The 26,886-nt window shown below is 43.8% G+C and overlaps 1 protein-coding gene across 1 annotated transcript in view; it reads right to left on the reverse strand.

The window, feature by feature from the left end:
- Nucleotides 1-26,886, reverse strand: part of itpr2 (inositol 1,4,5-trisphosphate receptor, type 2) — a 308,708-nt gene that overhangs the window by 23,316 nt on the left and 258,506 nt on the right. The window contains exons 41-53 of the mRNA XM_059987723.1: nt 23,116-23,372; nt 21,632-21,832; nt 20,592-20,702; nt 18,272-18,367; nt 16,159-16,275; nt 15,444-15,554; nt 14,468-14,660; nt 12,933-13,058; nt 11,111-11,286; nt 9,153-9,317; nt 7,827-8,025; nt 7,596-7,682; nt 2,649-2,776 (exon numbers count right to left, since the gene is read on the reverse strand). Coding sequence (XP_059843706.1) covers nt 2,649-2,776; nt 7,596-7,682; nt 7,827-8,025; nt 9,153-9,317; nt 11,111-11,286; nt 12,933-13,058; nt 14,468-14,660; nt 15,444-15,554; nt 16,159-16,275; nt 18,272-18,367; nt 20,592-20,702; nt 21,632-21,832; nt 23,116-23,372 — 1,967 coding nt within the window. The remainder of the gene's footprint in view (nt 1-2,648; nt 2,777-7,595; nt 7,683-7,826; nt 8,026-9,152; nt 9,318-11,110; nt 11,287-12,932; nt 13,059-14,467; nt 14,661-15,443; nt 15,555-16,158; nt 16,276-18,271; nt 18,368-20,591; nt 20,703-21,631; nt 21,833-23,115; nt 23,373-26,886) is intronic.

Raw genomic sequence — 26,886 nt, forward strand, 5'->3', positions numbered from 1 at the left:
CAGGTCGGGCAGCATCTGTTGAAATGAGCAGTCAACGTTTCGGGCCGAGACCCTTTGTCAGGACTGAAGAAGGAGGGGTCAGGGGCCCTATAAAGAAGGTGGGGGGAGAGTGGAAGGTGCCAGGTGAAAAACCAATCAAGGGGTGGGGGAGGGGAAGCAGGGAGGGGATAGGCTGGAGAGGTGAAGAAGGAATGAAAGGGGAAAGCACTATGGGTAGTAGAAGAAGGCAGAATCATGAGAGAGGTGATAGGCAGCTGGAGCAGGAGGCAGAGTGAAAGTGGGATGGGGGAAGGGAGAAGGAGGGAATTACTGGAAGTTGGAGAATTCGATGTTCATACCAAGGGGTTGGAGACTACCCAGATGGTATACGGGGTGTTGCTCCTCCAACCTGAGTTTGTCTCATCATGGCAGTAGAGGAGGCCATGTACGGACATATCTGAATGGGAACGTGAAGCTTATGGGTCGCCATAACCCTGTGATTTCCCCCATGCATCCTTCTTTGTTCTGGGGTGAGGAAGCAAAGAAATTGCCCTCCTTGTGGTCTGGATTACTTCAGAGATCAGGATAGACTGAGCAATGTGTTACGAGATGGGGCCAGTGATCAGAGAAATGAATGCACAGGGATGTTAGATCTGGAGATAAAGTTGTCCCAAAGATAGCTCAGAAGTCAGGAATGAGGTACAAATCTTATGGTTTTATCTGTTCTATTGTATGAGCAGTGGAGAATATCCCGGCAGACTGCATCACTGTGTGGTGTGGAAACTGCACTGCAACAGACAGGAAAGCTCAACAATGGGTGGTCAAAACTGCCCAATGTGTCATTGGCACCAGTCTACCCACCATCAAGGCATAAGTACAGAGAGGTTCTAGGAAAAGGCCAGTAGTATCATGAAGGATCCCACCCGTCCTGCTCATGGACTGTTTATCCTACTCCCATCAGGGAAGAGGTGACATAGATTCCATACTAGGACCACCACTCAAAAAACAGTTATTACCCCAAACAGTAGGTCTGATCAACACCTCGACTCACTAACCAACCCCACCAATACTTTATCATTTCCTGACAGAGTCAGCTTGTGTACAGACGCCCCTGTACAGAGCATCACTTGATGGAAGTGCAATCATTTGAAGTATACAAGTCATCTTAGGTCTGATTGCTCCCTATGCAACTCTCTCGTCCATTTGTCCCTCCCCACAGATCTCCCTCCCAGCAGGTAATTATCCTTGCAAGGTGAACAAGTGCCACATCTGCCCCTACACTACCACTCAGGATTCAAACAGTCCTTCCAGCTAGGGTGACACTTCACTTGTGAATCTGTTGTGTATCCAGTGCTCCCGGTGTGCGTGAGCATCAATCTCTCAAACTGCTGGCAACGACCCACTTCCCTTCACCTTTCCCCACCACCTTCTCCTTCGTCATTTTATCTCCCTACCTATCCATCACCTCCCTCTGTTGCTCCTGCTCCCTTCCCTTCTTCCATGGCCTTCTGTCCTCTCCTATCAGATTCCCCCTTCTCCAACCCTGTTTCACTTTCATCCATCAACTTCCCATCTCCTTACTTCACCCCTCCCCTCTCACCTATCACCTATTACCTCTCCCACCCCCACCTTCTTCTGTGACTTCTCATCTTTTCTTCTCCAGTCCTGATGAAGGGTCTCAGCCCAAAACATTGACGGTTTACTCTTTTCCATGGACGCTGCCTGGCCTGCTGAGTTCCTCCAGTGTTCTATGTGTGTTGCTCAGATTTCCAGCGTCTGCAGATTTTCTCATGTAAGCCATCTTATGCATTTACATTTATTGTGGTTTTTGTTTATTAACGTGTTATTTATCTTAGTGTGTTTTTTATATGCTGCCTCGAATGCTGAGTAACAATTATTTAATTTCCCTTCACACTTGTGTACTGGAAATGACAATAAGCAATCTTGAATAGGACAGGTCAGACAGGGTCAGCCTGCACCAGCAAACAAGACAGAGAACAAAGGAACTGTAGCTGGCTGTACCAGTGACTGGCTACAATTAACCGACTTTAACAAGGGAACATCAGTAAACTGTTTGCTTTTATACTGTAGACCAGATACTGACTGAATCACACATTAGCTTTGGAGACAGAGAAACTATAACTATAGAACCAAGTACACTGCAAGTAACTAAGAGTCTACACACCAACCGCTGAGTATAAAAACATATAAGCAAAAGTAAAGAAAGCTAAAACTGCAATGAAAAATGCAATAGAGGCAAAAATATGGACCTTAGTCTGAAAATAGGTAGAGCAGAAACCAGAGGGTTGGATGTCCATTGAGGACAATGCAGAGTCTGGGTGAGAAGCCTTTTGGATCTTGGAAAATTTGCTAAAGAGGAAGGGTTGGATTGATGAGAGGGGTATCAATATAAAAGGAAGATAGTCTCTGAGGGATAAATGGTTTAATTATAGCAGACCTTGATGAGGTTCTAGTCTGTGGAAAGGCAAGAGTGACCAACACAGGTGATTATCCCAGCTTGTTACCACACTTTGTTTCAGCAACAGCACATCTTGAACAGCCCAGCCAATGTCTTTCATTACCCAGAGCTCCCCACCCTCCAAACATATCCAGCTCAGGCAAGGGCAGTGCAAGCAGACATTGTATGCGATATCTATACGAACACTTACGTTCTTTGAAGGCTTCCTCAAGACGTCACCCACGCCACCTCCATTCCGCAACCCCTGGTTTAATACTGTAACGATGCACCTTAGCAGCGTGTCACAGGTTTGTTCTAGCATGGTATCATCTTGGTCCTCTGTAGGAAAACAAAAATATTTCTTTACTTGCAGGTGCATTTTAAAGATTTTCCAGATGAAATCCTGTAGCCATCTTCCTTAGGCCCCAGTTATTAGCTTCAGCCATTCATACAGTCATAGAGTACTGCAGAACAAAAGTAGGCCTATCTAGTCTGTGCAGAACTGTTATTCGGCCTTGTCCCTCAACCAACACCTGGACTAAAGATCTCTATACCCTTCCCATTCCAATCTTCTCTTGAATGTTGCAATCAAACCTATATTCATCAATTCCACTGGTAGCTCATCTCACACTCAGTGAAGAAATTTCCCTTCAGTTACTTCACTTGTCACCCTTAACCATGACCCCTAGTTGTAGTCTCACTCAACCTCGGTGGAAAAAGCCTATTTGCATTTACTCTAACTCTTCATGATTTTTTTTTACCTCTATCAAGTCTCCTTTAATTCTCCTGTGCTCCAGGGAATAAAGTCCTAACCCATTCAACGTTTCCCTGTAACTCAGGTCCTCAAATCCTGGCCACATCCCCGTACATTTTCTCTGTGCAGAGAATCTTCTCTGTACTCAGAGAATCATACAGCACAGAAAAAGGCCCTTCAGCCCATTTTGTCTATGCTGACCAAAATGCCCATTTGAGATCATCCCTTTTGCCAATGTTTGATCAATTCTCTCCAAACTTCTCCTGTTTGTTCAAATACTTTCTAAATGTTGTGGTTATACCTGCCTGGATTGCTTCCTCTAGCAGTTTGTTTCAGAGATGCCACGTTCTGTGTGAGGTAGTTGCCTCTCTGGTTCCGATTGAGTCACACCCCTCCTGCCCTCCAGTTTTTGATTCCCCAACTCTGGGGAAAAGACTGAGTGCATCCACCATGTCCACGCCATATACCCCTCTATAAACTTACTTCTCCAACTCCTACACTCCAGGCAATGGTATCCTAGCCTGTCCAGACTCTCCCTATAACCCAGTCCTGGCAACATTTTGGTAAATATTTTCTGCACTGTCTCCTATAACAGGGTGATCAAACCTGAACGAGTGCATCCTCAGCAAACTCTAACAAATGAGTTCCTAAGCGAGCAATGGTGAGCAGCCCCTCGGTTACGCGGTGACTGCGTTATTCACAGTGACTGCTAAGCAGTAATGAAAGTGGCATGTAAAGAGGGTGATTGACCCAATTGCACAACGTCAATACTTGTCTACCAGAAGTGTAACTCCAACAATAAATGTAGATATGAAGTGAAAGGCTGAGGAGAGCTTTAATTTCAGTTGGAGGGGTAGAGAGCTGATCACTGGCCTGGTTTATGCACGAGGTTGGGATAAGGAATTTAAGAATGATCCCAAATCCAATGAATGGATTAGGATTCTTTTAGGAGTTTGGTTATTCTAACTCCCAAGAGACAACACTTACCCTGTAAAGTGTAGCCGTGTGATAGCAAGACCTTCTGTAATCCTGACAAGACCACATGCATCAAGCTGTCTGCGTGAGATGCCAATGACACAACTGTGGTTGGCAGATTCTCAGATAGTGACGAGGAGGCGTTCAGGAGTGAGGAGTGGCTAGAGGAGTGGTATCGCAAAAGCAAATTTGCACTCAATGTCAGCACGAGCAAGCAATTGATTGTGGATTTCAGGAAGGGGAAATCAGAACACACACCAGTCATTTTTGAGGGTCAGTGGTGGAGCAGCTTCAGGTTCCTGGGTGTCAACATCCTGGGCCCTACAGATTGGGGTAATCATTAAGAAGGCACCTGAGTGGCTGTACTTCATTAGTAGTTTGAGTATGTCACCAAAGACTTGCAAATATGCAGAGAGAGTATTCTGACCAGTCGCATCACTGTCTGGTACGGTGACTCCAATGCGCAGGATCGAAGGAGACCGCAGAGGGTTGTACAGTCAGCCAGTTCAATCACAGGCACGACCCTCCACCTCATCGATGGCATCTTCAAAAGGCGGTGTCTCAAGAAGATGACATCCATCATTAAGATGGATGCCCAATAATAACGATCAGCGTTATGTTTTCTCATCAACACCATCAAGGAGGAGATGCGGGAGGTTTTAGGAACAGCTTCTTCCCCTCTGCTATCAGATTCATGAACAGATTATGAATGTAAGCTCATCATTCATGACTTGCACAATTTATTTTATTTTTTTGTAACATTGTAATTTTTTAAAGTTTTGCACTACACTGCTTCCACAAATCAACATTTATCTCAGTGATAGTAACCCTGATTCTGCAACCATTGGCCTCATGTACCACAACCCCCAACCCCCTACCCCCGCCACCTGCAACATCTGCAAAAGCACTCGCTGAAGTCTAGACAACACAGTCCTCATTCATCATGGGAGGTCCAACATGAATCCTCTGGGTTGCTCTTTACACTCACACAGCAGATAAATCCCTAACTGACAAATAAATTCCACTTTCAGACACAAACATCTGTTATCAGAACTTTGAGATCTTTGTTGGATTAGTGCGACCTTTAATATAAGCAGTGTATTTAGATCCTTCTACAAAAGTCAATAAACCAGCTTATTTGGTGATTTTTTTGTCACAAATCTACTCCTTTCACAGGGAGTTGGACAGGTACGTGGATCAGAAAGATTTAGAGATATGTGGCCAGGGAGATAGCTTAGCTTGCATTTTGGTCGGCACGGACAAGTTGGGCTGAAGGGTCTGTCTCTCTGCTGTGTGATTCTGTATCTCCATGGCACTACCACCCACCAGCGCTGTTATCTACTCATGGGTGAGGTTTTGCTGATACATTTCACTGCATGTTTCAATGTTCCAAAGTATGTGTAACACACAAACAAAGCCATGCTAATCTTTTACTGCCAGTATCACCTAAGCCCATGGTTGCTGCATTCAGAAGGACACCGGGTACATGGAAACATCTTCATTTCAAGGGCTATTTCAAGTCTCGCACCATCCAGGCTTGGAAACGCATTCCCATCTCTTCGGAACAGTTGGATCTAAATCCAGGAACTCACTACTAATGGAGACAGTATGGAGGAAGCTCACTTCCAACTTCTCAAAAGAAGCTGGGTTAGGTGTTAGGTGTTGGTCTTGTTCGAAACACCCATATCCTGAGTATTGTCACCTTCAGGAAATATTGTGCATCATGGAAATCTCAAACAAAATCACGAAATTCTGGGAAAAAACTTCAACCAATCAAACAATAATTGCAGAGAGACCGAAAAAATGAAGCAAATTTGCAGGTGCTGGAAACTTGGAGCAACATACATAACATGCTGGAGGAACTGAGCAAATTAGGCAGCATCTATGGAGGGGTGTATATAATTGATGTTTTGGGCCAAGAGCCTCCATCAGGGTCTCAGCCTGATGCGGTGACTGTTTATTCCTCTCCACGGATGCTGTTTTTTGCTGAGACAGGGATAATGTATCAGACTGACATTGGAAGGTCGACATTCCCTGGGAATTCATTATGTCTTAAAGAGTATGTGATGATTTTCCCCTCTGGATAAAATCACATGAAAATCTGTGTTAAACTTTTTCATGCAAAGAGGAACTCTAACCTACAGCTCATGATATCACATGTGCATTTGTTAGTAAAGAGATTTAGTAGATGGGAGAGATCAAGCATAAAGGATGTGGGACACAGCAATATTTCTTGCTTTCCTCAAAAAGCAAAAATGTAACAGCAGTTATATAATAAGACTTAGACATGACCAAAAGACATCACAAGATGCCTCTCCTTATGAACACTCCCCTATATCCAGTTTGCTTCCTCAGTTTCTTGACCAAGCCTCTCCTCAAATTAGCTGAAATAATGAAGATGGATGCTGCCTTGGTTCTGAAAAGGTATCAGCTGCATACTCTATCTATGCCTTTCATAAAATTTTACACTTCTGTCAGGTCTCTTCTCAGACTTTGCCAAACAATCTAAGTTTGTCCACACAGTCCTTGTAGCACACACTCTCTAATCCATGCAACATCCTGGTAAACCTCTTCAAAGCCATCACACCCTTCCTATAACAAAGCTTCCAGAACTCAATGCAATACTCCAGATGTAACCTAACTAGAGTTTTACAAAGCTGGAACATACACTCAATGGCCACTGTACACCTGCTCTTTATTGTGAATATCTAATCAGCCAATAACGTGGCAACAAATCAATGCACAAAAGCATGCAGACATGGTCAGGAGGTTCAGTTGTTCAAATCAAGCATTAGAATGGGTAAACGTGGAATGATTGTTGATGCCACATGGGGTATTTTGAGTATTTCAAAAACTGCAGTTCTCCTGCGATTTTCACACACAACAGTCTCTGGAGTTTACATAGAATGGTACGAGAAACAAATCATTCAGTGAGCGACAGTTCGCTTGTTAATGACAGAGAGAGGAGAATGGCCAGGCTGGCACAAGCTGACAAGAAGGCAACAGTTGTGTGTAAAAGAGCATCTCTGAACATAGAACACATGGAATATTTAAGTGGATGGGTTACAGCAGCAGAAGACCACAAATATATACTCAGTGGCCACATGATTGGGTGTTTGAGGTACCTAATAAAATGGCCACACAACGTAACTCTCTGATTCTTGAACTCAAAGCCTCAGTGAATAAAAGCTAGCATGCCTTATTTACCACCCTATTGACTTGTTCAGCTATTTTCAGGGAGCTATGAACTCGAACCTCAAGATCCTTCTGTACATCAACAACATTGTTGAAGGTTTTAGGAAGTTAAACCCAAAGGGAATGGTGAAATCAGCCATGATTTTGTTGAATGCAGAGGCAGCCTGAAGGAGATGAAAGGCCTAGCCAAGTCCTTATGCAAGCAATGGGTGTTGCTGTTGTGTGTTTACTAACCTGTAGGTGCAACAGGCAAAAGAGAACAGTTCTCTCGACACACTTGCTCCTTACTGTTCCAAGATGAGCTGTATCTGTTCTGTTGATCTGCACAAAACAAACACAGGGTGAGACTGCATTTTAATTTGTCCTTGGCTTAAAGGTGTGAATGCTAACCAGTATTTTATTGGGAGGGATCCTTTAATATCTCACAGGACAATGCACTCAATTCATGGAAAGAAGTGGAGTCACCTGATAGAGAAGTCTTGTTCTTCATCAGTCGGTCAACCTCCACGATGAAGTCATCTTGCAGAAAAAGGAAACCCACAATGGAGAAGAGGTAGACAAGGATGAGAGCCAGTGCTGCTGTCAGGAGGATGGATCGACCATTGCGTGTGACACTTTGTATTACATTTAGCAATGTTTCTTGCCTGTGGATCAAGTCAAACAGCTGGGAAAAATAATAAGAAGTTATTCAATTAATTATAATGAGAAGAACACACATGGAAGTAATGGAAACTAAATGATTTTATCAAACAAGTGATAGAACATGATAGAACTCTTAACAAGTCTGCTGAATAAGGTACATCCAAGAAGAGACATAAATACAAAAGATTCTGCTGATGCTGGAAATCCAGAGCAATATACACTAAATGCTGGAGGAACTCAGCATCTATAGAGAGGAATAAACAGTCAACGTTTCAGGCTGAGATTTTCCATCAAAGCTGGAAAGTAAGGGGGAAGAAGCCAAAATTAGAAGGTGGGGAAGGTACTGGAGTACAAACTGGCAGGTGCATAACCACAGGAGTCTCTGCAGATCCCATTCCCCTCCTTCCACCTTCTTTTCCTTAAAATGCCCCCCCCCCCATGGTGTGTACATAGAATACGGAACTGAGAACACTATGGCACACCATAGGTCCCTCAGCCACGATGTTGTGCTGAACTCTTTACTGACACAAAGATCAGTTTCACTCTTCCTTCTTACATAGCTCTTCTTTTTTCCATCATCCGTGTGGCTATATAAGTGTTTCTTAAATGACCCTGATGAATCTGCCTCTACCACCAGCCTTGGCAGGGTGTTCCACACACCCACCAATCTCTGTGTAAAAAACTACTTCTGAATCCTCCCCCACTATACTTTCCTCTCATCACCTTAAAATTATGACCCCTGGCCACTTCTGCCCTGGGAAAAAAAGCCACTCGCTATCCACTTGATCTATGCCTCTTATCGTCTTGGGAATCCTGTCAACTCCCCCAGGGTCTACCACTCACCTACACCGGGTGCCAATTAGCCACTGACCTGTGTGTCTTTAGGTTGTGAGAGGAAACCTGAAGCGTCTGGGGGAAAATCTACCCAGTCACAGGGAGAGTGTGCAAACTCCACACAGACAGAACCTGGGATCGGGATTGAACTCAGGTCTCTGGGGTTGTGAGACAGCAGCTCTGCCGCTGTGGTGTGATCCAGAATACAGGCACCAGAATACACCAGATCTCACTTTAGGGAAAAACTTATAGCCTCCTCCTGTCTGTGCGAACTTCATAAATGAGAACCATCCAGAGGGTCAGATTATCACTTACCAGGAAACTGTAGAAAAACTCATGAACAAAGAGACCCAACACGCAGACAACAACGTAGAGCACGTGATATAGAAACTCTACATCCATGACCACTGCTTTGTAACCACGGGTGAATGTTCCACGATTCCCAACAAAACTGACCAAGAACACGATTTTATTGCACAGCTAAAGAAAATAAGAGAATATGATTTCAGTAAATGCAAGGAATTTCCACTTGTAGTTTACTGCAAACTACCTTGTCACTTCAGTTTCATAAATACAAGAGGTTCTGCAGATGCTGGAAATCTTGAACAAAATGCTGGAGGAACTCAGCAGGTCTGGCAGCATCCGCGGGGGTGGTGGAGGGGGGTCGCAATAAGCAGTTGACGTTTCGGGCTAACACTGTCACTGCAAGGCTGCTTGTTACTTAGTTTAGTACAATATCATAGCACAAGTATCAAAAGAATTTCTCTTGTGCCCCCACAGTGAGCCTGCAAAACTGGTAGCCTGTGTTTCAGGAAGACACTGGTCCTGATTACTAAGATAGCTTTTGTTCTGCTTGTCAGTTTCCAAAGTAACTCTTAAGAGTTTTTCAGGCTCACTATGGGGGCACACGAGAAATTCTTTCAATTCTTGTGCTGAAATTGTGTTACAACCAATTCAGTTCATGTAATACTAATAGAGTTTCTTAATTTGAATCACAGAAACGTGTGTTCTAGCAGAGCTACCTGTATGATTGAAGAGGTGTATATGGACTAAAAACAGACAATTAATAAAGTGCGAGTAATCATAGTCATCAGGATAGAAGGCAACAGGGAGCCAAGAGTAAAAGTGACAGGGTGTTCTTCAGACCGCGAGAAATACACAGTGAAATTTCACGTGAGCCAGCGCTGGGATCAGAAGCAGAATCAGGATCAAATTTCTTATCACTGACATATGTTGTGGAATTTATTGTTTTGCAGCAGCAGTACTGTGTGATACATAAAGAATTACTCCAAGTTAAAATAAGGAATAAAAATAAGTGGTGCAAAAAGTGAGGTACTGTTCATGGTCCATTTAGAAATTTGATGGCCGAGGGGAAGAAATTGTTCCTAGAAAGTTGACTGTTTGTCTTCTCCCTGATGGTAGCAAGGAGAAGAGGACATGTTCTGGATGGTGAGGATCCTTAACGATGGATTTTCAACTTCCTTACCGGCAGAGGACAATCTGACCAGATCGGAAGCAACATGTCTTCCTTGCTGACAATTAACACTGGTGCACCTCAGGGACCTTGAGGAGATACAGACCGGATGCATGGGGTGGCAGGATAGGCAGTGGGTGAGACTTATCGCTGAGAAATGTTTGGGCTTAGCAAGGAAGAAGGAGCTGGAATAACATAAAGCAGAGGGATCAATTTGAAAAGGGGTGCAGGAACAGAGAGACCTGGGGCCAAGAGCAGACCCTGCCCTAGGGTTAGAGGTCTGTCCTGGGGTTGGAGGACTGCATATGTGTGTCGGTGGGAGGGAGGAGCAGGGCTTGTTCTGGTAATGCTGCGTTGTTGTGTGGTTCTGCTGAGTGTTGTGGGCGTGCTATGCTGGCACCAGAATGTGTGGCAACATGTGTGGGCTGCCCTCAGCACACCCGTGTTCTGAAACCCAGCCCCAGGACAGGATCTGTCTCTGGGCCTTAGATCTCTCCTTTTCAAACATGTTGGTTATTAACACAAACAACACATTACATGTGATAAGTAAGTTTTAATCTTGTATCTTGTTGGCATTTAAATGCAGCTGGAAAAGTGTGTGAAAGGGAAGAACTTACAGGACTGTGGGAGAGGGAGGGCAATTACAGCTGGCTGCATCACCCTCCAATGAAGCAATGGGAATAATGGACACCCTCTGTGCCGTAACCATCTACGATTCTGTGAGCTATGTTGGAGTAATTGTTTTCATTAACCTCTGACTGCATTGAGGTAATTTCTGCGACAATGTATTTATACTTACATTGAGAGCACCCAAGAGTATCAGCGTTGGTGCCAGCCCGATCGTGTATATAAACCGGAACATTACTGACACAGTAAATAGTCTTATTCCATGAGGTTTTGGTATGAGGATAAGCAAGACAGTGCAAACGATGACCACTACCCAGAGCAGCAGCGAGAACAGGGGTGAAATGGTACCTGTAAAGAGGGGAAGAACAGTGAGGTCATTGCGCGCTGAGGTCGAGCAGGAATTAATGACCACAGTGAGTAACACTGCGAATGGTTTAATGCAATGTATTGTATATCATAAATCAGAGTTTTTAAAAATCACTTCATTTATAACTCAATGAAATACTTTCTTGCCTATTTGTCCATCCCATGAAGTCCACCATTAATCTCCCCAGAGCTCACTGTGTCTCCCAAGGTTTTCATCATCTGCAGATTTGGAAAATCTGCCCTGTACACACAAGTCCAGCCAATGGGTTACGGTCAACTGGGACACATAGAGACCAGTACATTTTGGCCCAACTGTCCAAAGTTTCACGGAAATAGTTAAAAAAGTTTTTTTTTAAAGTCAAACTACTGTTTAACTGAGTAACAATTTATGTACTGAATTTAAATGAAATACAGAACAAATTAGAGCACCACCAATACTATAAAACTGCATATTAGCTCCTAATAGTTATCAACAGAGGAACTCATCTCGTGTTTGCTGCCGTGTTCTTTAGGTTGACTGTAAATGAACAAAATCATTGCAGACACCTAGCGCAGATAATAGACTGCCTTCACACAATTTTTTCAATCATCGCATCCTCCAAATCTTATTTTCATGATTGTGTTTCCTTCAAATTCTTCACACTTCCTAACTTGTTCAAGTAGTGAAATTGTTTCATTTTCACTCCTAGCAAAACTGGCATCTCCAAGCCTGAATGCTTGAAGCCACAGTGAGCAAGACAATTCTAAGTTGTCTTGCTGTTTATTTCTCACCAGCTATCAGTGGCAAAAATCACTGCTTTTTGAAAACAAACATACACACAACTGATGCTATTTAAAAACTGTTGATGCACCATCAATAACTCACTCTGAAATGTAAAGGCGAGATATCGGCTTTTATTGACTGGAAGAAGGAACAAGCAGTGAGTGACCACCATACTACATCCTGGAGACTGAGCGGCCGGGCTCAGACCTCAATTGCCTTTATACAGGGGTCTGTGGGAGGAGCCACAGGAGCAGTCAGCAGGGGGCGTGTCCAGACAGGTATATGTAGTTCACGACAACTGTTCACTCTAAACTCAGTGTAGTGTCTAATGGCTACACAAGTGTGTGTGACTGACACTCGATAGGAACCGTTCGGCAACAGCCTCGGTCTCAGTTTACTTACTTACTGACTTAGTGATACAGTTTGGAGAAGGCCCTCTGGCCTTTTGGGCCTTGCTGCTCTGACAACCCCACAGATCCAATTAACCATAACCTAATCAGGGATCAACTTACAATGACCAATTAACCTGCCCGGTACATCTTTGGACGCCAGAGCACCTTGGAAAATCCCTTGTATTCCACGGGGAGGATGTACAGAGAAGCCTTACAGAATGCCACCAGAATTGAACTCTGAACTCTGGAACTCTAGCATAGCGCTAACCATAATGGCCACAAGTGGCACGGTGTCCAAAATAAACCAAGGGAATCCCAATTATTCTCTTGATTAGTTCTGTTCTTTGAGAGTTGTCTCAAATAAATGACTGCCACACTTAAGCGAAGGCCCAGTTAACCGGAATCCACTGCATTATGAAAAGAAGCGGCTTTAGCTCCCCGCTGTGGACCTCAGGCAAATAGTGTTAACTCACCCTCATCACCGTCATCTCCAAATGGATAGAAAAGTGCGACAGCCAAGTTGATAAATACTGCAAAATTAAATGAAATATTTCCCCAGAGCGACATGTTTTTCGAGAACCAAAACAAGCCTGGATTATCTGAGAAGGAAACAGATCATGGTTATTAATGCTTCATGGCAGTGCTCATCTGACAGGGCTGAAGCTACAGGGACCGAGTTTCATTTACATTTATTTACGGATAAAGTGTGGACAGGCCCTTCCAGCCCAACAAGCCGCACCACTCAGCAACCCACTGATTTAACACTATCCTAATCACAGGACAATTTACGATGACCAATTAGCATACTGACCAGTACATCTTTAAACTATGGAAGGAATCTGGAGCACCCGGAGGAAACGCACATGGTCACAGGGAGAAAAATTATCCTTACAGATAGCGCCTGATTTGAACTCAAAACTCAAATGTCCCAAGCTGTCATAACATTGCATGAATTACATAGAATGCATGGAAAGTGGTTCCTGCTACTAAACGAGGTCCTCTCAATTCCTCTCTTACCTACTTCATGAGCTTATCCTTCCATTGCTACCTCTCTCATACAGTTACCTAGCAACACCATTAATCTGTCAATGCTAGTTGTCCAGCCACTCCTATGGAAAGATATGTGTCCTAATTTCTTTTCTGGTTTTCTTGATGACTATCAAAAGCCTTAAGCAAGACATCATGAATCACTGTTGTTTGTCGATAACCAAAATTAAACATAAAGAATATTGGAGATTCATGCATAACAAAATCTTGTCTGTAGTTGTTAATGTAAATGACAACATGTCTTCCCAGCAGTTAGTAGATCTACATCCAGAGATCCCTTAAAGTTGACGTGCAAGTTGATAGGGTTGCACGTTCCGTTGCCCTACGTTAGTCGAGATATTGAGTTCAAGAGCCATGAGGTAACGTTGCAGCTCTATAAAACCCTGGTTAGACCACACTTGGAATATTGTGTTCAGTTCTTGTTGCCTCAGAGGAAGTTTGTGGAAGCTTTGGAGAGAGTGTAGAGGAGACTGAATAGTATGTTCCCTGGAATAGAGGGCATGCCTCTTGAGGATAGCTTGAGAGAGCTTGGGCTTTTCTTCTGGGGCAAAGCAGGGTGACAGGTGACGATAAAGGTGTACAAGATGATAAGAGACAAAGACTGAGTGGATAGCCAGAGACCTTTTCCCAGGGTGGAAATGATTCATCTGAGGGGGCATAAATTTAAGGTGATTGGAGGATATTAAAGGTGGGATGTCAGTGGTAATTTTTTTACACAAAGAGTGGAGAGTGTGTGGAGCACTTAGCCAGGAGTGAAGGTAGAGGCAGATACATTAGGGACATTTAAGAAACTCTTAAATAGGCTCATGGATGATAGAAAAATGGAGGCCTATGTAGGAGGAAGGATTTAGATTGACCTTAGAGTAGGTAAAAATATGAGCACAACATTGTAGGACAAAAGACCTGTTCTATGTTCTATAAATTTAGCGCAGCTCCCCAGGATTAAAATGAAAACATTTACTTTTGATCTTCTTTTGCCAGATCATTTCATTGTAGAGATCCTCGGCTTGCTGGAAGAAATCGTTCACTTTGCTGCCCTGTTCATCCCTCTCAGTGGTGTTGAACACCTTCCATTTTGACTCGTGTGTGAGATACCCACAAATGCTCGGCACGGGGAAGACAATTTGCTCCATGGTTCGGTCGTGGCGCACGATCTGGTGATGGAAGATAATCCCTGTTAATGCAAACTCTTCTGCAGGACACACAGTTCACTTACAAGGGATAGTTCTCCCAGTCTGGCCCCATGCCAATTTAGACCAACGCCAATGATTCTGACCGTTTCATTGGTCCTAGAAGGACATAATTCTTAAAGCAAATAAGAATAGCCAAGAACAGCCTTGCCAAAGCTGAATACGTGCCCTAAATTGACCTTTTAAAAATAAAAAATGCCATTACTTTCTATAACATTTAGGTTATGTGACGTCTCCTCTTCCTGATGGACCATTACCAGCCTAAATGAATAAAAGCAACCTGATTTAGATTCTGATTTAAGTGAACTATCCACTTGCCTAACTGCCATTCACAAAAGGACTTTCAAATTTCAAACATTCTCTAAATGCAGAAGAGTTTTCATATTTCGTTCCTGAAAGAGGCCTCCAATTTTTTTGAGCATGGTTTCTCAGCTTTCCATTCCCCTCTTGAAAAATCACCGTATTTGTGTAAAGCTCCGGGGGCAACACCCTACCTGGGCACTGCGCTGTGGCTCTCTGGCAGGGCAGCTCCACAAAGCAAACCAGGCAGCAACAACTACCGTCGGTCTCACAGCGGCCAGCCGCGTCACAGCACAATACCACACTAGATCATGAAAACTTAACATGAAGCATTTATTTTGTCATTTGTCCAACTTCTCACTAATTACAGATCTCTAAACTCCTGCCCACCTTGAAAGGATGGGAGTTACTGATGGAGGGGGATGTAAAAGAGGCTGATTTCTTTACCTCAATCTGTGCAGTGCGACTGGCGTAAGACATTAAAGCTTCACTACCCTCGTCCTGTGGGTCCGACCCAGGTTTAAGCTTCTGTTGCAGTAGCTTGTTATGCTGTGATAGCTGGAAGAGAAACAGCGTTAAATCCCTGTGTAGGGGGATCTCTGTACACACAGGTGATAGGTTACATCAGAACAGAATTAAATCCCTGTGCAGGGGGATCTCTGTACAGACAGGTGATAGGTTACATCAGAACAGAATTAAATCCCTGTGCAGGGGGATCTCTGTACACACAGGTGATAGGTTACATCAGAACTGAATTAAATCCCTGTGCAGGGGGATCTCTGTACACACAGGTGACTGAAGGCCTGCCCTAGAGTCGGAGGGCTATCCTTGTGGATAGGTAGGAGGGAGGAAAGGGGTTTGTTCTGCTGCTCATTGTGTTCCATTGTGCTACGTTCTGTGTTGTTCTGCCGAGTTCTGTGGGCATGCTATGTTGGTGCTGGTATGTGTGCAACACTTGCAGGCTGCCCCCAGCACTTCCTGAGGTTGTGTTGGCTGTTTACGCAAACAACACATTTTACTGTTAGTTTCGATGTACTTGTATAAATCTGAAGTTGATGCTACGGCTTCTACATAGAGAAAGTCACCATGTGGACTAATTTTGTAGGGAATGCAACAGACCCCACCCCACCCCCACTGTAACAGTTGAAGCAAATCAGCATACCTGATGAGCCAAGATATAAATATTATGACCAACATCCTTTGGAGAGATATAATCATCTGACATTTCATCATCGTTAACCTCCACACCTTGACTGTAGGCATTCTTTATCACGTCAACCTTCGGAAGAAAAGATATTCAGCTTGGAAGGGTGAATCGTGACAGGAGCTATTCATTTGAATTATATTAAATTAAAAATGCTTAAACTGCTGTGGGAAGATTAAAAAATGGGTGATGGCTTCAGTCACAGGCCAAGATTAATAGGGGAGCTCTGGCCAATTTCACCTTTTCCTGCCTGTAGTTCTGGATTCAGACCTCAGGGTCTGACTATGGCACGTGGGATGCATGGCCATCTTCAAGATTCAAAATGTTTTTGTTATTTGTAAAGGAGAACGACATGATTGTTACTCCGCATTCAATGCAGCATCGAAAAACACAATAAGCAAAAAAACACAATAAATACAAATTTAAAAACTATCTTATAAACACAATGTACATAGAGGGATTGTAAATACAGAGAGTGATGCATGGTGTATGGAGGGGGTGGTGGGGTGTGTTAATGAGTGGTGCTATGGATCAGCAAGGTGGCTCGGGGTAAGTAACTGGTTTTGGTCCTGGTGTGGTTGCTTCGCAGCCTCCTTCCTGATGGAAGTTTACCCAATTGAGACGAGACAGACCAACAACGTCAGTTTGCTACCTAAGGCTGCCACTGAGATCAGCATTCTGTAAAAACTATAAGCACAACCCACAATATGGGGCTTATCACAGATGCCACAGAATTAACCTGGTCTATAGGTCTCAGATTTACTGCCCCCATGGGCAGAAACCCTCAGGAGCTCGGCTGAAGTATAATTGGCCTCAACCATTTATCTCATCACTGGGATCCACAGATAGGACAATCATGAGTCCCTCATTCATTTCAGGAATATATTTTGTTCATGCCCAGCATCTGACAGACTTTGCACCAGTACAGATTTACTTCCTTCCTGAAGTCAGAAACTTAGGCTAAATTTCTTCATTTTCTTTGTCAAGATATATGGTTTGGCAGACTGATTAAACATAAATGAAGTCAGGTTTAAGGAATTTAAAAAGGAAAGATTTAACACACTGTTTACCATTTACTTGATATTCGAAGGTGTTTGAAGATACAAAGTACCACATCTTGTGCTTTGAATGAGTTTCACGTTGCAACACTGGGGCAAGCTGAGAGACCAATATTAATTCAATAAAGGTTATAGTAAAGGGAATAACGTGTTTGACAGGGTGGGAACAATGCAAAGCCTTGCAAGACGAGTTTTGGAATATATTGTTTGCAGCAGCTATGTGACAAGTTTTGGAGCATGTGCTTTGCAGTAGCTATGTGACAAGGATGCATTACATAAATTGTTACACAAAAGTCTCGGTTGAATGGAGACAGTGTGGTGACGGGCGCATCTGGCAGGCTTGCCTTCATTGATCAGGATGTTAAGTACAGGAGCTAGGATGTCATGTCACAGCACTCAAAGATATTGGCAAGGCCACACTTAGAGTTCTATGTAGAGTTCTGAATGACCAGATTTAGGAAGGATAAACTGGAAGGGATGCAAAAAAGATTAACTCCAATGTTACTGGGATGGAGGGTTTGAATTCTAAGGAGAGGCTGGGACTTTATTCCCTGAAGCATAGGTGACTGAGGGGTGATTTTATGGTTTATAAAGGCATAGATAAGGTGAATTTTGACAGTCTTTTCCCCAAGGTAGGGGGACTAAAAAATAAGGGCAATGGGTTTAAAGTGAGTGGGGAAAGAATTAATAGTGAGCTGAGCAGCAACTTTTTCACAGAAAGGATGGAGGGTCTGTGGATCAAACTGCTAGAGGAAGGGGTTCAACTGTAGCATTTCGTAGGTATTTGGATAGGTGAATGGATGGAAAACATTAGAGGCAAGTGGGCCAAATTCGGGCAAATGACACTAGCTCAGGTAGGCATCTTGTCTGGCAAAGACAAGTTATGCTGAAGGGCCTGTTTTGACGTTGTATAAGTAACTCTATCACTCTAATGTGCTGTGCGTTAGTTGAAAGCCCAGCATCAGCTGGACAGTATTGTGTATTACTTGCAGAATAATGCCGCAGGCTCTTACCAGTTCTTTTGGACGCATGTTGTACAGAATTCGTTCAGCATTCTCACTGTCATGTCTGCTTTCCATTATCGAGAGTAGAAGTTTAGAAGCATTGTTCTGATTTACAAGAGAAAATGTACAGGCATTTTAATTAAGACAACATGAAATAATAGCAAATGTCCACTTTTATTAAGACTATTAAAAAAAGAGGGAATGCTACAACTAGTCAAGAGGCCAGACAGCATCCGTAAAGAGAGAAGAGTCAGGTTGAAGCCACCTCTCTAGATGCTGCCTGGGCCGCTGAGTTCCTCCACAACCATTGACGGAACTGTAAACCTCTTGACACCTTTGACAGACGAATGAGCTGAGCTGTGGTTTTCACTCTTGTTGGTCCGGCCAAGAGCACCTGACAAGGTGAAGATGTGGAGGGGTAGGAGGGGTCTGCGGTACTAATAGAAACTCTTAGATAGGTAAGTGGATGAAAGAAAAATGGAAGGTTTTGCAGGAGGGAAGGGTTAGGTTGATCTTAGAGTAAGTTAAAAGGTCCTGTTTGATGACCCATTGTTCAGTCCTGTTCCTACTTTCTCCCCATTTCATAGACTTATTTTGACATAAGAACTACTTGAATATATTTTACTTATGCCTCCTGTAAGCCAGAATCCAACAGGTTCATTATCTTAGGGAGAAGTTGTTTCTCCCTAACTCAGTCCTAAAAAGCCCATTATTGCTTAAGCTCTGTTCCTGAAGATTTTTCTGGATCTCCTTGCTGTCTGTGTTTCCTGTTCTCGTCATGCGAACGAGTTAGCCCTGCCAGTTAATAAGCTCATGACTGTCCCTGGCTACAACCTCAAACCTGCACTCCTGTCCATCCCCTTGCTATACAGAATCAAGCTATCACTGCTTCAGAGGTATCCATTTCCAGAGCCTTTTGAGGACAAGGGTTTGGTATGCCTTTATCTTAAATGCCTGACCTCTTTATCAGTCTCTCGCGTAAGTTATGATATGTCATGATGACCGTGGGCTGGATCCAGGTCTGCAAATCTCTGTGAGTCTACTAAGGAAGTCAAAGCCCAATGTCCGTGAGTCCAGGACAGAGTCCAAGTGCACCGGAGGTGGAGGCCAAACAAGGCGGCCTGTACTGGGGTAAACATTTGTGTGTGTGTGTGGAATGCAACTTGCTCTGCTGTTGTCACATGGAAATTTTCAGTGGAGGGAAGCGAAAAAAACACATTTTGTTAATTTACCAGCGGGATGTGACAACACGTATGGCCTGTTTCTGGTGACAGGGGGATGGTAGGTGATGTTTCTTGCACTGAAGATTTTTCTTTAGCAGTCCAACATTTAAAGGCAATGTATTTTCTCCAAAATTCATCACTCTTGTGGTGATCACAGAAGATGCCTATGTGCTTTACACTTAAAGATCAGCAGAAGAAAATGGGAGCAGAGGTCTGCCCCACCATTCAATATGATTATGGTTAATCTACGCAAGGCTTCAGTTCCCTTCCCTGTGGCTTTCAGTTCCCCGGTCTTTCGAAGATTTGTCTACCTTCACTTTAAGTGTATTTGATGATCTTGTCTTCACCACTTTAGGGACAGAGAATTCCAGAGAAGGAATTCCTGCAAACATGTTTCAAATGACCAACTCCTATGTCCCCTCATTCAAGTTTCTCCCGCTAGTGAAAATGTCTCAACATCTACCTGGTCCTGTCCCTTGCTGCACTGAAGGACGTTGTGGTGGCACCACAGTTACATTATTGTACTAATAATCCAGAAACAAAACTTCAAATCCCACTGGTCACTGTGGAATTTAAACTGAGTTAATTCTTTGGAAAAGTCTTTGTAGTGGAGATCACAAAAAAACACTACATTGATGGAAAAACTTATCTAGTTTGCAAATACTCTGCAGGACAGGAAACCTATCTTCCTTGCTTGATCTGGCCAACATTGAAACCCCAATCCCTTCCCAATTGCTTCAGTCTTTCAAGGAAAAGCCTGAAGAGTTTGTATCACCAACTTTTAGAGGGTAATTATGGACCAGCAATAATTTTGGTCAGAATGTGTTTCTGTGAGGTGGTCTGAAGTTGAGTTTTGCTGGTTCATGGAACAAACTCCTGGGTTTTTTTCAAAACATGATCATTGCACCTTTTATGTTTAATCTTTAGTCAAATGTCTTAGAAAATGGAATCTTCAAAGAAGCATTTACCTTAATCTATGGGGATTTTACAAGATATATTGAATGTAGGCCATTGGTAAATGGAAATCTTAACAGCTATCCTTTGACAAGTACAAGATGTAAAGAAAGAAGCCAAACATCTTTTTTTATCTACAAGCAAGACTTTACCTTTAGTTTCAAGACCAGGTCAATGTGGTACTTTCCAAGAGGGTTAATGTCGTTGAGGATCAATGCAATAATGATGTCAATTCCATTGCATTCATGGGTGGTAATGCAGGTCTGTGTAGGACAGAATTAGAAAAGGGTTAATTCCTTTTGCAGGACGCTTAATCACAAAATGATACCACAAAGAAAACATTACAAAGAAAGTATACCTGCCCCTCTACTTCCTCAGGAGGCCAAATAAATTCTATATCCCAGTTAACCTTCATCAATTTTTATAGGTCCACCATAGAAAGAAACCTATCTGGATGCATTGAGACTTGGAATGGCCACTGTTCTAACCACAACGTCAAGAATACACTAAGCTGTACAAAGATATGAGTAAAACAACAAAGGTGACTGACTGAAATTATGCAGGGCTTTGGTGAGACTGCCCAGAGTTCTCACAGATTAAATAATTACACAATGCATTGAGGTAAGACAAGGTAAAACAATAATGATGCAGAGAAAGTGTAACAACTGCAGAGAAATTGATCATTGAGTCTATTATGAATTTATTGAGTATCCCCAGAGAAAATGAATGTCAGTGTTGTATATGCAGACATATATGTATTTAGATAATAAATTTACTTTGAACTTTGAAAAAGTGTAGTGCAAGTAAACAATAAGATGCAAGGTTATAATGAGGCAGATTGTAAGGACAAGAGCCTGTACTAGGAAATTATTTTTCCAAAGAACCTGCTAGTAAACGCCAAAAGGGTTTTTGGAAAAGTAGTTGATCAAGTTGTTATGATAAAATACACTAGAAAACTCTCATCCTTTCATTGACTGAATTCCAGGAGAACAGCTGAAGACAAGCTAATGGCAAAGAAATGCCAGTGAGAAGAGAGAAGAGGAAACACCCAGTGTGAATCTCCCACATTCAGCCGAGTTTATCAATAGACTCTTCAGGGGTTTGACGATGTAAAGGCAGAATCTTCCAGAGAGATTAGCTAGCATTATGTTAAATCCAACTTGAACATTATCCAGCTGCCTGGGGTTTTTACCTGATTCTCATGACAGGGTCCCTGGCAATATTCAGTCAATGTTTCCAGTGTTTGGTTAATGAGGGAGACGTTCTTTTTGTTGATGTAGAGTCCCAACAGTCCAAGACCACCAGTGGTGCTGCCACAGATACAATCCAAAAACTGAAGTGTCTCACACACCAGGTTGTAATTGGTTTTGTTGTTTTGGTGCCGAAGGAAGTTCTGGAATAATAGCAAAAGTTGGAAACTGAAAACCAAGCAAATGTTTGAGATAAAAAAAATAGCATCTCAAAATGTGGGAATGTGAGAAGCTGCAAGGAGAACTCAGCCCACCATTGGTAGGTCTGCCTCAAGAAGGAAACATTGCATCCTGAGAATGCCATCTTCTCCCAGCTGCCATCAGGCAGGAGTACATACAAAGCCTTAAGTCCCACCGGGTGCAAGAGCAGCTGCTTCCCTTCAACCATCTGATCCTTGAAACAACCTGCACGACCCTCAGCATAGCAACCCCATGACCACTTTGAACAACTTTGTTTTCTGTTGTTCTAATTGCAGTTCTTCTATAATTTGGCATCATTTATGTTGTTAATCTATTTTTTTGTGAATATTATGTGTCTGTGCCTGTGAAGCTGCTACGTGGAAGTTATTCATTGCATACGTGTCCTCGTGCAGATGACAATAAACCCGACTTCAACTTTATGTTAGCACAGAAACAGGGCTTTCAATCAACAATGCCCACCTAAGCTAGCCACATTTATCCATGTGTGGCCCATATTTCTCCAAACCTTTTCGCTCCACGTATCTGTCCAACTCTTAAAAGTTGTTATTGGACCTATTCTTAATCACTTCCTCTGACAGTTCATTCCACCTATGGACCATCCTCTGTGTCAAAAAGTTGCCCCTCAAGTTTCTATCAAATCTTTTCCCCTCTCACCTTAAACCTGTACGCACTGGTTCTTGTTTTTCTGTTGTACCAATTTACTTTTCAACTCAGCGAAGAGCTTTTGAAAAGCAGAACGTTGGAGTTGACTCTTAGCTCCTGTCTGGAGGGTGTCAGTGATGAGTGTGTTATGCTTTATAAGGGCTGCCCACCACCAACAGCTTAGAGTATTGGGGAATGAGATCCACAGATTTACCACTTTCTAGCTGAAGAAATTCCTCCTCCTTATCTCACTTTTAAAGGGATGTCTCTCTATGACTCTATCAGGAGTCCTGTCAGCAGCAGAACAGATGAAAATTAAATCCTTATTTGCTGCTCATCTGGACATATTTTATAAGCACACTTACAGTTCATTTGTCATCCGTCATGTCAGGCTGGTGTTATTTAAGCCACTGAGGTGCTGATTAGGGCTTATTCTCGTTGTGTCCCCATCCCACCTCATTCAACTGCGCTAGGCTGCCGGTGAGATTTCAATGGAAGATTGAACAGGGAAAAGCCATTCATTCCCCCATCAACCTGAATCAGTTCCTTGAGGATAATGACCTGCAGAAGCCCGTGACCTCACCTGCAGCTCGAGGTTGTGATTCTCACATAGCAGCTGAAGGAACCTTAGGATTGGCTCCATTATAGTGATTAGAGGGCTCATAACCTCCTCATCTCCAGATTTCTCCTCCAGTCCAATGCAGTCATTTCCCACTGGGATGAGGTCACCCTCCGGGTCCATCTCTCTCCTATACATGTAGTAGGCTTTACACGTGGCAACGGAAGCCTCCACCAACTGTCCTTTCACTCCCTCCTTCAGGTGAACTGTCGAGTCCCGTGCTGTGGAATGATAAGACGCAGTGCACTTGTAAGCCATGCTTTACACTGTACTTGTTAGCCTTTACAACTAGAACTAGCAATTAAATGGAAGGGAATTGCAATTGGAATTGAATGGAAGGGCTGTCCATCCTCTGATCTAAGTGTGCAGCCCACATGTGAAACAGGAAAGCTCTGGGGCCACAGAGTTTGTCCGAACAATGTTGGTAATGTATTGGTTGGCCGTCCATAAGCCTATTAGACAAATGAGCAAAACTAGGTCATTCAGATCATTGAATCTTCCCCTCCATTCAATCACAGCTGATTTATTTTCACTCTCAACCCAACACTCCTGCCTACCCCCGACTAATCAAGAACCTATCAAACTCCACTTTAAATATATATCCATGACACTTCACACGCTCTTGATCTTTTCAATGACTTCAAGCTCCCTGGCCCCCATCTTCTTATTTTCACTATGAATGTCCAGTCCTTACACACCTCCATCCCCTATCAGGAAGGCATCAAAGCTCTCTGTTTTTTTCTGAAATCCAGACCCAAGCAGTTCCCCTCCACCTTTTGGAATTTATCCTCACTCTCAATAATTTCTCCTTTGGCTTCTCCGACTTCCTTCAAACAAAAAGGGTAACCACAGGCACTGGCATGGGTCCTGGCTATGCCTGCCTGCTTGTCTGCTACATGGATGTTCCAAGCTTACGTTGTTCCAAGCTTACGCTGGTGACAGTCCTGCACTTTTCCTACGCTACATCAATGACTGCATTGGTGCTGCTTCCTGCACCCACACTGAAGTCATCGACTTCATCCACTTTGGCTCCAATTTCCACCCTGCCCTCAAATTCACCTGGTCCACCTCCCTTCCCTTTCTCGATCTCACTGCCTCTGTCTCCGGAGAGAGCTTATCCACTGATATCTATTGCAAACCCACAGACTCTCACAGCTACCTGGACAACACCTCATCCCACTCTACCACTTGTAAAAACACCATCCCCTTTTCCCAAGTCCTCCGTCGCTGCCGCATCTGCTCCCAAGATGCTTTTTATTCTAGGATGAAGGAGATGTCCTCCTTTTTCAAAGAAAGGAGCTTTCCTTCCTCCACCATCAATGCTGTCCTCAACCGCATCTCTTCCAGTTCACGCACATCTGCTCTTAAGTCATCCTCCCGCTACCCTACCTGAGATAGGATTCCTCTTGTCCTCACCTACCACCCCACCAGCCTCCGTGTCCAGCATATAATTCTTCAAAACTTCCGCCATCTCCAATGGGATCCCACCACCAAGCGCAGCTTTCCCTCCCTCTCCACTTTGCACTTTCTGCAAGGATTGCTCCCTCCGAGGCTCACTTGTCCATTCATCCCTCCCCACTGATCTCCCTCCTGGTACTTATCCTTGCAAGTGGAACAAGTGCTGCACCTGCACCTACCCCTCCTCCCTCACCACCATTCAGAGCCCCAAACAGTCCTCCCAGGTGAGTCTGTTGGGGTTATTTACTGTGTTTGGTGATTGGTACCTCCTGTACATCAGTGAGACCCGGTGTAGGATGGCAGACTACTTTGCTGAGCTCCTACGCTCCATCTGCCAGAACAAGTGGGATCACCCAGTGGCCACCCATTTTTATTCCACTTCCCATTCGCATTCCAATATGTCCATCCATGGCCTTCTCCTTTATTATGACAATGCCACACTTCGGTTGGAGGAACAACAAATTATATTTTGCTTGGGTAGCCTGCGAACTGATGGCATGAACATGGATTTCTCAAACTTCTGGTACTGCCTCCCACCCTATCCCCAGCTTCTCCATTCTCCATTCCCCATCCCCTTTTCCCTCTCTCACCTCATCTCCTTGCCCGCCCATCACCTCCCTCTGGTGCTCCTCCCCCCTTTTTCTTTCTTCCACGGCCTCTGTCTCTTTCACCAATCAACTTCCCAGCTCTTTACTTCATCCCTCCCGCTCCAGGTTTCACCCATCACCTGGTGGTTCTCTCTCCCCTTCCCCCCATCTTTTAAATCCACTTCTCAACTTTTCTTCTCCAGTCTTGCCGAAGACTTTTGGCCGAAACATAGACTGTACTTTTCCATTGATGCTGCCTGGCCTGCTGAGTTCTTCCAGCATTTTGTGTGTGTTGTTCATGCAACATCCTAGGAAAGGTTTCCCTGCTAACATAGTGGTCTTTCTGTAGAAGCGGTGTCTGGGTTATGGTTAGAGATAACGGGTGCTTTGGAATGTGAGCTGTCCAACGAAGGGAGCGTGTTTTTTGTGTTGTGTGCCTGACACTGGTGTGTGAGCTGGGTCTTTGGTTCAGCAGGAGATGAAGGGAGAAGACGCTGGAGAGAGGAGGTCATAGGACTCGCCCCAGAGCAGGGCTGGTATTCGACAAAGGCTGGGGAGATCAAAGGAGGATCAGTGAAGGGGAAACGGTGAGCTCCAACTTGTGCACGTTAGACTGTTTCATTAAAATGGGCCCTTTTCATTTTTTTGCTTTTTCTTTACTAACCCTTTAGTCAAATTAAGAATGATAAAGCTCAATTGTTTAACTGTATGTGGTGTGCTGTCTGTTACTTTGTGGTATGGATTTGTAACGGTAACAAATCACACAGCATCCACACAAACCGGGGGTTTCAGGATGGTCAATCTCACACATTTGGCAGGGCCAGAGGTTGTCTTTCCTAGACTTACGCAGCCAACAGAACCAGAGTGTTTCACTCAGATTTCCAGCATCTGCCAATTTTCGCTTGTTTTAAATATACCTAATGACTTGGCCTCCACAGCCACCCGTGGTAATGAATTCATTGACTCACCACCCTCAGGCTTTCCAATTTCCTCCCCATCTCTGTTCTAAAGGAATGTCCTTCTATTCTGAGGCTGTGCCCTTTGGCTCTGAACTCGTCCACTATGGGAAACATTCTCTCCATATCCAGTCTATCGAAGTCTTTCAATATTCAATAGGTTTATATGAGAACCTCTTCATTCTTCTAAACTCCAGTGAGTAAAGGCACGGGCCCATCAAATGCATCTCATATGTTAACCCTTTCAGCCCTGAGATCATTCCTGTAAACCTCCTCAGGAACGTCAATGTTGAAGAGTTGATCCATAATCTCTCTCTTCCCATCCTCAGTGAGCCTCATACAAGAGCAAAATCAGAGCCCAGTGTGGCTGAAGATGGAGCCATAGAAGCTTCCAGCAAGGCTTATGGGCAAAGGTGGGGGGAAGCAGGGTCCCAACTGCAGTAGTGGAAGATCAGAAACTATCTATCATTGTGGGCTTCTGCCTGGGTCGCATGACCTGCAGGGTTATTTTGAGCAAGTTCAGCCAAGGCCACCAATGGCTCAGTCGTAGAACAGTACAGCACAGGAAGAGGGCTTTTGGCCCACAACATTCTGCTTAACAAATTAAAACTGCTTTAGCCAATGTGTGGATGCCTCCGCACAATGTCCTTATCCCTCCAATCTCTGAACATTCATCTGGCTATCGAAGAGCCTCCAACACCTCCCCAAGCAGTCCATTCCAGGCATCCACCACT

This window comes from Hypanus sabinus, chromosome 13 (assembly GCF_030144855.1).
Source record: "Hypanus sabinus isolate sHypSab1 chromosome 13, sHypSab1.hap1, whole genome shotgun sequence".
Classification (NCBI taxonomy): Eukaryota; Metazoa; Chordata; class Chondrichthyes; order Myliobatiformes; family Dasyatidae; genus Hypanus; species Hypanus sabinus.